Source organism: Crinia signifera, chromosome 1 (genome assembly GCF_055691185.1).
Source record: "Crinia signifera chromosome 1, ASM5569118v1, whole genome shotgun sequence".
In the NCBI taxonomy this organism is placed as follows: domain Eukaryota; kingdom Metazoa; phylum Chordata; class Amphibia; order Anura; family Myobatrachidae; genus Crinia; species Crinia signifera.
This window is the reverse complement of record NC_139217.1, coordinates 81,339,584-81,352,810: the sequence shown is the minus strand read 5'-3', so window position 1 is coordinate 81,352,810 and position 13,227 is coordinate 81,339,584. Positions and strand designations below refer to the sequence as shown.

General features: G+C 43.3%; 1 protein-coding gene across 1 annotated transcript in view; it reads left to right on the top strand.

Moving 5' to 3' along the window:
• Window positions 1-650: 650 nt before the first annotated feature.
• The window catches only part of KIT (KIT proto-oncogene, receptor tyrosine kinase), a 64,984-nt gene continuing 52,407 nt past the window's right edge, over window positions 651-13,227 (top strand). The window contains exon 1 of the mRNA XM_083168338.1: window positions 651-841. Within this exon, the coding sequence (XP_083024464.1) occupies window positions 793-841 (49 nt within the window). The 5' untranslated portion in view covers window positions 651-792. The remainder of the gene's footprint in view (window positions 842-13,227) is intronic.

Below are 13,227 nucleotides of genomic sequence, written 5' to 3'. Positions count from 1 at the left end.
ACAGACATAATAACGCACACATGTAAGTGTAATGCACTAGATGCACAAGTAACAGTAATGCAAAATATAACAGTCATGCACAAACATAATGAACGCATAACTACTGAACATGAGCAAATATAATGCAGAAATATAACATTAATGGACACACTTAATAATGCACAAACGTCATTAACGCAACAATGAAATCAAAAGTAATGCATACACCTAACATTAAAATCATGCTCGGCAGCAGATCTAATACAATGAATATATAATGCAATAATGACGTATTAATGCAAGTCTAATCCAATGAATGGGAATGTGACACTGACACTTTATGATGCAAGCAGGTGGACAGAAACCTACTTTGGATGCTGTTTTGGAGGGGGAGGGGGGTCTCAGTTACTGACAGGTACAATGGTTAGGTTACCCTGGATGATCCAAGCACTGAGGGTGGAGAGAGATGCAGAAGAATACAACATAACAAAGTAATGTATTATATCTGGTAATATGTGCACGGACAAATAAGTGATAGAAGTACAGCGAGCACAGTAGTAACAGTGCGTTGGATGGGACAGCAATAGGTGCTGAGCCCTGGACTTGGTAAGAGTGGGAGGGCGGGGGGCGTGGCCACACAGAGAGAATAGGCGGGGCTTGCACACTTTCCCTAACCTATACCTAGTCTGCTCATTTGCAGATCAGTGTGAGTGAGAACTTGTCCCGCTGGTGCTGCTGCCTTGGGGAAGAGAGAAGAGTTTTACTATCACTGTCAGGGTGCTTTCAAGGCAGCCACCCGCCAGTGCCTTCACCATGGGCTGGGATTGTCTCTGCTTGATGCTCCTGGTCACCTATCACACAGGTCAGCATGGATTCTGCATTGTATTTTGTTTCTTTCTGAAATATTGCTCGGATAAATGGTTTAATGTGTGCACCATGAGGTTTTGCAGTTGTTTACACTACTTGAAGAGGAATTAAGGCTTCTCCATGTGCTTCATGCTGGCTTCTGATATTATCACAGCGGGTTGTGCAATCTTTGCAAGATGTCATGCACGACAAGTGTTACTGATGCTGTGTGATGTGGTTGTGTTGTGCTGGTGTTGTGTATATGTGTAGTGATTATGCAGCTTATCAGGCTGCAACAACACAGGGAGCACGTGCATTTGTAGGATGAAGTTACACAAACAGCTCGTCTTCCAAACATCGCTACAAACTAAAGGTGCAATTGCTGTAACGTTATTACCTGCGTGTAGCAAGTGCCTCCTGGTCAGCAAAGGGTTACACCGGCATGCATCGATCACTAGACAGGGACTATTTGTTTGTTCCTGCATGTAATAATTAACATACTCCAGCTTTAGTGACTTGTAAAATGTGAGACTCAGCCAAACCCTGGTTTAGCTGTCGTTGAGGAATTGCACATCCAATGAGACTGGGACTTGTAGTTCTACAACAGTTGGAGATGGAGTCATCTAGGTGGATATATATATAGCAGATGCTGTGCCTAGTCCTATAGTGAGAGCACTTAACCTAGTACAGCTTGGCATTTTAGTCTACAACAGTATTTTCAGCCAGTAGCATCATGATACATATAAATAATAGCTATTATTATTATTATTATTATTATTTTTATTATTATGGAATGGAGAATGTGGCTGACCAATCGGGGAAGAGCATCACAGTATAAGTTAAACTGATGCCAATATCAATATACTTTTTCTCATTTGGATTGTACGAGGACTTGGCATGGTGCGCCACTGATATCATTTAATTCACTGTCTGATGACTCTGCAAGCCATTGTGTTGTAAAGACTAAACTGTCACAGTAGTAAACTGATGTTTGCAGCATCCATTGATCCACTGGGTGTATAAAGAGCTAGCACTATGTTTTGCTTATAATTCAAATATTTAGATGTTGGTTCAGTTACTTCTATGATGCATAAAAGCTGTTATACCAATAATAAGGAGCAATAGGATAAGCTGGAGCCTGGTAAATGTTATACAAATAAAAATAAATATTACTAAGACCAGAGGGATTTCTATTTTACCTTTCTATTTTACCTTTTGGTGTCTGTTTTCTACTACATGTCTGTTTTGTGCCTTTGAAATGTTGCCATGGAAGTTAATGAAAACTTTACTGAAATTTTAGACATGCCTTTGTAAAAAGGTGTTGGGAAAACGAGTGCCTTCGTTTTGTTGTTAGGGTTACTAGACCACAGGCAAGAACACTGGACAACAACAAAAACTGCTCCTACAGTGTCCAGCAAATTGCCCTCTAGGAAACACACCCATTCAGCACAGTGTCCTGTCCTAGGCATCTAGGAACTGATGGTATCCTGCCACTGGGAAATATGTGAAATGTACTATGGCATTTTGTATGACTCTAGTTAAGCACCATGCAATTTAATGTACATTTCATTTTACTAAGAACACTTCTGTGCAAGTGCAATACAATATGTAAACAGTGTCTTGTAACAAATAAATAGGAGTAAATTACACATCAGAAAACAAACCTGGACGGGGGATAAACCAGTTTCTCCAACTCGATTAAATCAGATTTTATTCACACATGGGGACATATTGCGAGAAAATCCCCTTAAAATGTAATACCCACAAAATGTATGAATTCACTGAATGGTTTCCCTGTTTTCCGATCATATAAGCATTGTCCTTATATTGTGGCTAATTCAGACCTGATTGTTGGACTGCAAATCAGGTAACCGCCAACCCGCGCCAGTTAAATCCTGCCCTGTGCTGTACGAAGAGGGGGAAATTCATTCAGAATCACCGAACATCAAATGAATTACCCCCCCCCCCCCCACCCTGTGTGCAGCAACTCATAAACTGAGACTTACTCAGCGCTGCGATGGCTGTGGGGAGATTGGGACACAAACGGTCACAAATGGCTGCCAGCTGTCAATCATCCCGTGTCGGCCTGCGATCATAGGCCGTCTAATATTAATGAAGAGAGGGGAAATCAGAAGGCGTTCCCAAATGTGCAAATACTAAAAATACATAGATCTTGTAAAAGTTTCTTTGTCACTTTAGTACTTTTTCTTAAGCTGACTATTATATATAGGGGCAATTCAATTATATGAGATGTGCAGATGGAACGTTGTGCAAATAGTCGGAACGGCGCCACATCTCGAACGCAACATTCGTTTTAACTCACACTCACATTGAGGTGTGCAGGTAACATGAGCTATGTTGGGCTACTGCAAGTATCGTCGATGTACACTGCCACACGTAGCGCCCCAACCTAGAAGGTAATTGAATATGCCCTTATATGTTTATTGTGTTTGTGTTTGAAAACTGGCCATACATGGGCCAGCCGTGGCAGATGGCAGGACTAATGTCTAATTTGTTCTCAAATGTAGTTTATTGGATTAAATCCAACTATTCAGCACTTAAGTCAAGCAGCTTGATCACTTCTGGCATGACAGTGCCATGTAAATCTGCTAGTTGAAAAACACATTGCAGGTTAGCTGAGTGGTACTCGCCTCCCTTATCCTCCTAACCGGCAGGGAGAAGATACTCCTTTGCTTGGTGGAGCGATCACATGAAACCCAGTAATAATCAGGATATGGCCATCACAAGCTGCTTCCATTCATAGACAGGGAGAATCAGTAAATCCGGCATAAACATCAATTTAACCGTGAATAAGGAATCTGCCTTTGATAAACAGACCCCAGAGACTGTAAACTCCACTGGGGCAAGCACTGATCTGTATGACTCCAGAGCTCTGTTATATATTGGATCTTTGTAAATAAAGGTTATTAATATTAATAATAATAATAATAATAATCATCTTCCAAGCAAAAAAACCATTATGCCCCATAAAGCTCTTATTTTGGATTGAGATTGGGAAACGCACATTGTGACATAAGCACAGCAGTGTGTAGCCAGCATTATTCCAGAGAAATTAAACTTGTAAAACATAAAGGCGCACTGTACTGATTAGTCTATGGGTCTTCATTAACCGTTATGTTTTGGTGTGCCGTACCCTGGACCTATACCAACCAATAAGATGTCAGCTTTTATTAGCCTCGAACATCGGGTTGATTGCTGTGGGTTATGGAGTATATGTGTTGTTTTTGCACTATTTGACTAAATAAGCCTCAATGTATTTTATCTAGTGAGCCACAATTTTACAACCAAGCCCCAGTGGCTTCCTAAGATATTGTCATTAAAGTTATATTGCCCTCTATACTGGTTTATAAAACTACAAGCGTCTGCAGTGTCTGTTTATGCCGTGTTAGATGGTCTCTCTAGTTTACCATTTCCTTTGTGGTGCCCAAGTTAATAAACGTAATACCCAGGTATAAAACAATGCAGAGGGATTACTAATGGAAGCATCAAAGGGAAATAGCTGTTAGCTGCGGTTTGTAGGTTATAATAGTCTAAAAGCAAATATGGATAGGAATTTACAAGCAAGCACTGCACATTTTCCGCGTCTAGACCTAAAATCCACATACCTTGTACTCTTTCAGGTAAAATTGATTAATTCCATACACAGGGTGAAATACATACACTGTTCATTAATTGGGCTGCAGAGTGTGTGTGTGTGTATGTGGGTAGTAAAGGTAGTAAATGTAAACAGGAACCACATGACAAGCCAGTAATGGCTCAACTACAAGGCAAGCGGTTGATAACATCAATGTTTAAAGAGGTGGTTTATAGCCACTACATGTGAGACTGTTATGGTCTGTTATACAGCACTCCAACTGTCATTGCTTTCCTGGCAACTTCATTGGAAGGTCCAATATTAGAACTTTTCAAACAATCACTGTGTTCTAGAATTTAAATGGAACTGTGGACTAAATGTCACATCTGAAAGATATACTGTACTAGTAAGCCGCTTCGCTTGCTCATGATTTGCATGTGTGAAAGAGAAAGAGATATAGTTTCAATCGCTGCCAACAGATGGCAGTGTTCAGAGACAGACGGACACTGGACATATATATATATATATATATATATATATAGTGACAAGGATCACATACACGGGGATTCAAATAATGAAGACTTTGATCTTTATTTTGTAAAGCAGGTCACAGCATACCAGATTAATTCCATGGGCAAGCGTAGTTACAGGCAGCAGCATAGAGGTAATCACAGCATAAACAGACTCTTGCAAATCCTCCAGTGGTCTTTATTGGACATATGCATAGATAGATACATACATACATACATACATACATACATACATACATACATATAGACATATATGTATTCATCTGCAATATCAAAAGCTCAGAAAATGTGTTCACCAGCAGATTCACTGGTGCAAAGCATTAGAATCCTACTGATAACAAAGATTTGGTTCAGTAAAACTCATGTTTGCTTGGGAATAAAATATCCTAATTGTAACAATCACTTTGGTTGGCAATCTTCATCATTTATAAATAGCGTCTTTCATGAGAGCTATTAGGTACAGTTAAGATGCTTCTTTATTATATTAGGGAACTAGATGTGTTTTGTATGCAAGATCGCAAAAAGCTTTGTATATTCCTAGTTCATAAACCATCTGCCTCGTTTGACAGTGTGCAGATAACACTGTTAGACATGGTGTGCGGAACCCACACTACTAACCGTGCATACAGCTGGGAGAGGGCAGTGCTCTGTATGGGATAGCTTGTATGTGGCTCCTGTCCAATCAGCTGGGAGTTTACATTCCACAGTGCACTCATTGACAAGATGTTAGCACAGCTGAAATACGTACTACATGATGGTGCTACGCAAAGCAGTAAGGATGTTTAAAAGTGGACAACCCACTTTAATAAGGAATGTGCCAGCAACATGTAGTTAAGTACCTAAATTTGAATAGTCTTCTAATTAAGGATGTATTTTAATATTTCACGGGGAAATCTTCATGGCAGCAGAAGACCTGGATCTATAATCTCACGGATTTCCAAGATGCTTCTATCCAGGGAGTTTAGGTCCTGAACCAAACACAAGTTTGGAACGGTTTCATTTGCACCTCTACTTTCCAATGGGAAGTTGATGCCACAACTTTTTTTTTCCCCCTGCCGACAGGTGGTATTTCATACCCTACCATCCACTAGGGCATGGAGGGAGAATATAATAGAGCCCGAAGCCTGGCGAGCGCATTGAGCCATGTAATGGTATGCGGTACACTGATACACGATGTCCATGTCGACTTATGACGAAATTCGGGACAAAAACTGTAAAAAAAAAATCTCATGCCGACCTATTGACTGTCGACATTCCCATTGTCGACCAAATGCTTACGACCCTGTTGACCCTTAGTGGTGGACCTAATTTATGTCAACCTTTATACAGTCGACCCTATGACCTATACCCCTTAGCGGTAGTTTTAGACTCAGAGACAATCATGCGCATTATAAGTCACAGATAGTAAGCAGGTATTATAACTGTTCGCATGGTCACAGCCTTATTTGAAGTATTTCCAATAAGCTCCATCATCTGTAAATGTTATCAGTTTTCCATTTGGTCTCAGCTGGCACTCTGATCAGGATTACATGTGGGTAATGCTCTCTACCGATCAGCTGTGCAAAGAATAGCATTTGTACAGCACAGTTCTGCTCATAGATACGCTCTCCTCCATTCTCCCCTCCTGGTGATGGTTACATATCCCTGGATATGTTGTATAGTAGCTGATTGCTTCATTAATGTTTTCTGTACAACACAAGAGACCTGATTTCTAGTAATCACAAGTAGAACTTGGTGTAAATCACTCATTTTACTGACGGAATTGATAGAATCACAACCTTAGTTAAGTGTACGAGAGATTAGCCTTTGATCATACAAATGATGTGATTTTATTTTTATGCCATCCGTTACTTGTACAGCGAGCTTAGTGGATGCTTTTATGGGTAGTAATTGAGTATTGGTTTAATGACATAATTTGACTTTAGGGTAGCTGGCCTCCGTAACCGCTAAGCATCTCTGCAGCGCAATGAAGGGAGTTAAGTGGACAGTAAATGTTAATTGGTCCTTGAAATCTGCTCATTATCAGAAATACCTTCGCTGACCGTGTCTGTTTATATGACTACCTTGTCTGCTCCAGACCCGTCAACAGGGCAGTAGTACATAAATAATAATTGTTTAGAAATATAAATACTTGTATATGTGACAATTGCCATTATGGTACAGCAGGGAACCAGTTGTTGTTATTTAAAACACTGTATAGTATATGACAGTGTGTCTCAAACTCGGTCCTCAGTATCCCTAGCATGTCATGTTTTCCGGATCTCCTGTCAATCTTTTAAATGGTGACACTTGTGCACCAGCTTGGACATCTGGAAAATGTGAATTGTTAGAGGTTCCAAGGACAGTATTTGAGAAACACTGGCATAGCACGTTGATCTGGTGCTGGAAGAAAACGGGTGTGGTATGGGGGTTCCGACAGTTGGGATCCCGACAGTCATTAGCCCGATGTCGGGATCTAGACTGCCCGGACTCAGACAGCATGGCGAGCGCAAAAAAGCCCCTTGCGGGCACGGTGGCTCGCTACGTTACACGAGCCACCTATTCTATTCTCTCTCTATGGGGGTCATGGACCCCCACGAGGGAAAATAGCAGGTGACCGTTGGGCACCCGGCTGTCGGCGTTTTGACAGTCGGGATCCTGACTGTCGGGAACGCATCCGGCACCCGAAGAAAACATGGTTGGACAATTACCCAATTATGTGAGACAAAAGCAGAAATGTCCAGCCTCCTTGGATCTGGCTATCTTTCAGTCTGATCTGGACATAGTTTTGCCTGGCTGCCTGGGTACTGCACAGCTCGGTAAATATGTTCCCCATGTTCGTGTCCCTTATTAGAATAAGTATGTGTGATGTACATCTGTTCTGCCATTTTTTGCCTGTCACTTGTACTGATAACCCTTTGTATTGCAGTATGTGCATTGTTATTTTTAATGTCTGTAAAGCGCCTTGAGTCCTGTTGAAAAAAGTGCACTATATAAATAAAACTTACTTTTGCCCACTCAGGCTCAGTGGCTTGTTGGTAACGTATGGCTAAATGATGAGTACATACAGTTATTTTTTAATAGTAAGTCAAACCAAATATGCTACGTCCAGACTCCTTCATCTGTGACATCACTAAGCCCAGCATGTATGGACATCGATGATCGCATTCACTGAGCGGATTTCCCCCGGCCCGGCGCCGTAAGCGGGGACGGATGGCTTTGCATACTGCAGTGCTATGCAAAGCCGTCCACAAAGCCACTCATCTGCCGGTAACACCAGCAGATGAGCAGCTTCCCCAGCGATGATGTGGGAGCGCGCAGCAGCGCTCACCGATCACCGCCGGGGCATACACACTGGGCGGCTTTGAGCTGAAAGCTGCTTAAACATACTGTTTTGAGCAACTTTCAGCTCAAAGTCGCCCAGTGTGTATGGACCTTAATATGTGTAATTTCTTACAGCTCCTCCAGCAAATCATTTTGAAAGCATTAGCAAAATTTGGTTGTGGTTGATCTAAAACCAAAATAATTTTCCTTCAGCAGAGGGGATTTGGGCTCTTTATAGTGGATGTATTGTTTTTCAGCTCATTAAGAAGAAGGTTTATGTTTAAAGTCCTCAGCAACAAGCAGTACAGCTGGAAGCCAGCATGGGGCCCCAAATACTGCATTTAACAATCGCTGTTGCCTGGAGGGAGTCCTGGGATATGGCTTTCCTTTATATGCCGGACAACATCTTCTGTACTATAGATGCTGCTTCTCACATTCTACTGCCATGAAAGTATTATCATGGTGAATGGCCGGGCAATGATGCAGATTATCTAAGGATGATCAGAGTTGTATTCCTAATACAAAGATTGCCTAGAACAAGAGATGTGTGACTGTGTAGTGCAGTGGCTTCCAGAGACTGACTGCTCGCTGTCACAGCTCGAAAGGTCAGTATTCAACTGACTCCCTGCATACACCGTTTCCCCCTCGCTAAGTTTCTTAAGCGAGGGGGAAACTGTGTATGCGGCCGCTAAAACGGCAAGGCTAAAACAAAGCATTAGCCACAAGCCTCACTGTTTGGGGATATCCTCACTGTCCTCTGACAGTAAGGATTTCCCCGGCGCGTTAAATAGGGTGAACGGCTGGCGTGGGGTTAAACTATCACTTGTTTTTTGCTAGCACCGCCGTTTAACCCCTCGTCGGCTGCATTGAATACAGCCCACTGTCCTTGCCTTGTAGAATAACTGCATTTACTGTAAGTATTATTGATCTCTACAGATACCCAGTACTGCCCATAAACCACACACGGCAGATTTATTACAGCAGGTTTGGCACTTATTTTTCCATTTGCCCACATGGCACATTTCAGGAATTTGACTCATTTCCGCAAACTTTATTTTATAGAAAAGACATCAGGAAACACCAGCATTCATAACATCCTGGACGGCCGTCCCTTCGCTACTACTGTAGTTCTTTCGCTCATTAGCATGGAAATGTCTTTCAGTTTGTTTAGTAATAAGCAACTTTGTGTTATGTGCTCGTTGCTAAATTAATACGCAGGAAACCGAAAAAAAGCAACTACTTCAATTGTTTATCTGTTATTTGGAAATCTATCCCAATGATAACGGCTAATGGTAAAGCCCATTCATTAATAGAACAGGCAAAGAAACATTCATTTGTGAAACGCTCTGTGCTGCTCTCTACTAAAATTTCCTGTCTGATTCAGAAGGCATTGCTTCTTTTGGAATGAGATGATTCCAAACAGAGGCTAATAATTACTGCATTCATATGTGCAGTTCTGAAGGGGATTCCTTCAGGATTCCCACAGTCAGGCTACCGATGATCAGAATCTTGCTGCGGGAAGAGGTGAGGTGTTAGGGCTAGGCGCTAGGGGGAGGGTTAGGGTTCAGCTGCCTTGGTGGAGACATTTATGGTTACGCTGTAAGGGGTTAGGGCGGGATGTATTAAAATACATCACCGCCCTTCGCCCCCCCCCCCCCGCCGCGATGCTGCCGCATATGTACTAACATATGCGGCTGGCATCGCGGTGCGGTGACGGAGGCCCCCCGCGATACCTGTACACTGGTGTGCGGGGGGTCTCCGTCACCTCCCTGCCGCCACGCTCTCCCCTCACGCCGGGGACAGCTATGCATGCTGTCCCCAGCACTTCCTCCTCCCCCCTGCAGCCGGAAGGATGTCCGGCTGCTTCACTAGGGGGAGGCAGGGCTTACCTTCCGGGGTCCAGGAGGACCCTTCAGGAAGGTAAGCCAGAGGGGGGGTCAGCGAGGCGGCGGCGAAAAGCAGCCCATAGGCTTCTATAGGGTATCGCCACCCAAAGGTGGCGATACCCTTCAGTGCGGTATCATTTTTGATACATTGGAAAATGCTGTAAAACCGGGGTTTTACCGCATTTTCCATTTGATACATCTCGCCCTTAGGCTGCTTGGGTGAGGGGACAGTAATGCTGGGAACACACAAGATGATATTAAATTGGAAGACAATGACATGCCATTATGACAAACTCTTTAAATCGTCTAGTGCGTACCTTCTACATCATTAGCTATGCCCACTCCCGCGAGTTGCAAGTGATATCCCCTGTCGTCTGTACATGCAGCAAAATCAGAGGATGTTGCTCCCCCAGCCGTCACTTGTCGCCATAATACCGTGGTAATTAGTGATTTCGGTACTTGTTTCCTAGCACGGCCACAATCGTGAGTAATCGTGTCCCTTACTTAAGGGACACGATTACCCACGATGGACCCGATTTCTTTTTAAATCAGGTCCATTTTGCCGGCTAGGATAAAATATCGGGGGCATCGCGTCGGTCGGGACCATTAACATTGGTCCCGACGCGACCGACGCGATGCCCCCGATATTTCCATAGACTTCAATGTTAAAAAATATTTTAACATTGAAATCTTGTCGGGAAAGGTAAAATATCGGGGGCATCGCGTCGGTCGGGACCATTAACATTGGTCCCGACGCGATGCGACGCGATGCCCCCGATTTTTGCATAGGATTCAATGTTAAAAAAAATTTTAACATTGAAATGGTGTAAAAATGTAAAAAAATGTGAAATGGGTCCATATGACCCATTTCACATTATAGATGTCCCCGTCGTCGCCCCACGATAGACGCCAACCCGAAGCGTGGCGAGCGCAGCGAGCCCGCGAGGGGCGGCGGTACGCGTCCTCCGACCTTTTCATGCCCTACTATCCACTAGGGCGTGGAGTGAGAATAGAATAGTGTGGCGAGCGCAGCGAGCCACCGAGCCCGAAGCGTGGCGAGCGCAGCGAGCCCCGCGAGGGGACGCGGATACCTTCACAGGTATACGCGTCCCCTTGCGGGCTTCACAGGTGTCCGTGGCGACGCGGACACCTGTGAAGCCCGCAAAGGGACGCGTTTACCTGTGAAGGTATCCGCGTCCCCTCGCGGGGCTCGCTGCGCTCGCCACGCTTCGGGCTCGGTGGCTCGCTGCGCTCGCCACACTATTCTATTCTCACTCCACGCCCTAGTGGATAGTAGGGCATGAAAAGGTCGGAGGACGCGTACCGCCGCCCCTCGCGGGCTCGCTGCGCTCGCCACGCTTCGGGTATGCGTCTATCGTGGGCTGCTTTTTACGCGCTTCAATTTGGGGGGGTTGGGAATTTTTTTCATTGAATACAATGTAAAATTGGGTCCCAGGGACCCAATTTACATTGGATTCAATGAAAAAAATCGGGTCAAAAATCGGTCGGTCGCGTCGATCGCATCGCATGCGACCAAATCGCATGCGATGCGATCGACCCGATTTTTTTCAGCACGACCACCCCGATCTTAATCGGTGTGGCCGTGCTAGGAAACAAGTACCGTGATTTCATTTACAAAATGCATTTTTTTTTAACAAGAGAAAATGGTTTGGAAAACCATTCAACCACATCTTAATCAGATTTAAATAAGATTATTCAACATGATCATAATAAAATACGTGTCTTTGTTCATTGGTCCAACAGCTTCTGAGTGCATACTAAGCCTCTGGCTTTGTTTGTGGTTTTTGTCTTGGCTATTATAAGTGATAATTGTGCTCTTAGTCCTGTTTGGGACATTCATGCAGCTTTTTGTATCTTCTGAAAGGTTAGGCGGAATGTCGCAGACAGCTTATAGAAAATAAACATTGAGGGGATGGGGTGTGCGTAGCACGAAGCAGTCAGGGTTGCTGAACTTGAAAAGATAGAAGAATCTTTGAATAAGATGCTCAGGTGTGTGCTAGAACCGAACAAAGCTCATTATGGTTTTATAGATCAGCCGTAATGTGCGACAAGCGAGAGGGGGAGGGCGACGGTATAGTTATACGCTAGTTCTAGCAAAACCAGAATATGAGATGGTATTTTTCTAAGAATAACTGAAAATATGTTTTGTCCTAGCTCTCAGACCCATGCAGCGGTTATACCTTCATCCCATGACACGTACATACTGTACGGTCAGATCATCACGCTGATAAAACAATCTGTGGTCTTGTCCAACATGTTCTGCAGAAAAGAACTTGTGTTAATTTCTTAGAGCACAAGTATTTTTTCTACACATCCTATAAATTGATTTGTACGGAATTCTGTATAAAGCTTTATGAAAGAGACAGTCACAGACGCACAAAAGGCGTGTTCACTGTCCCAGATTTCCATTGCCAGTTGCTTATCTCCGGAAATGCAGAAGCTTGTGATCTGGTGTCAGTTTTAAGTAAACAGTTAGTCATTTATTTGACATTGGATGTAAGCTAAAATTACCTCATATCTAGGAAGGTTGTCCGGTCATGGTGGCAGAAATCCATATTGTTGTTTTTTTTTTTTTAAATGACATACTATGGCCATGTTAACGAGAAGTTACCACTGTTATCAGGGATACATTTTTTGAAGACTGCTGCATTTCCCCCCTCTTCCTTAACATACAGTACAGTGCCACTAGCCTGATGCTGACATGTACATAGGGGGTTATTCTGGTTCACTCGCAAAGGCAAATGGCTTCTCAAATGGACAAAATCATGTGCACTGCAGGTGGGGCAGATGTAACTTGTGCAGAGAGATTTAGATTTGGGTGAGTTATTTTGTTTCTGTGCAGGGAACATACTGGCTGCTTTATTTTTACACTGCCTATATAGATCTCACTTTGAAGTAAAACTTCACCCAAATCTAATTCTCTCTGCACATGTTACATCTGCCCCACCTGTAGTGCAGTTTTTTTTTCCATTTGAGAAGGAATTTGACTTTGCGAGTGAACCTGAATAAGGTCCATACTCCAATAGGGTATACAGTCCCTGGGTCGACAATGTCTAGGTCTACAGTC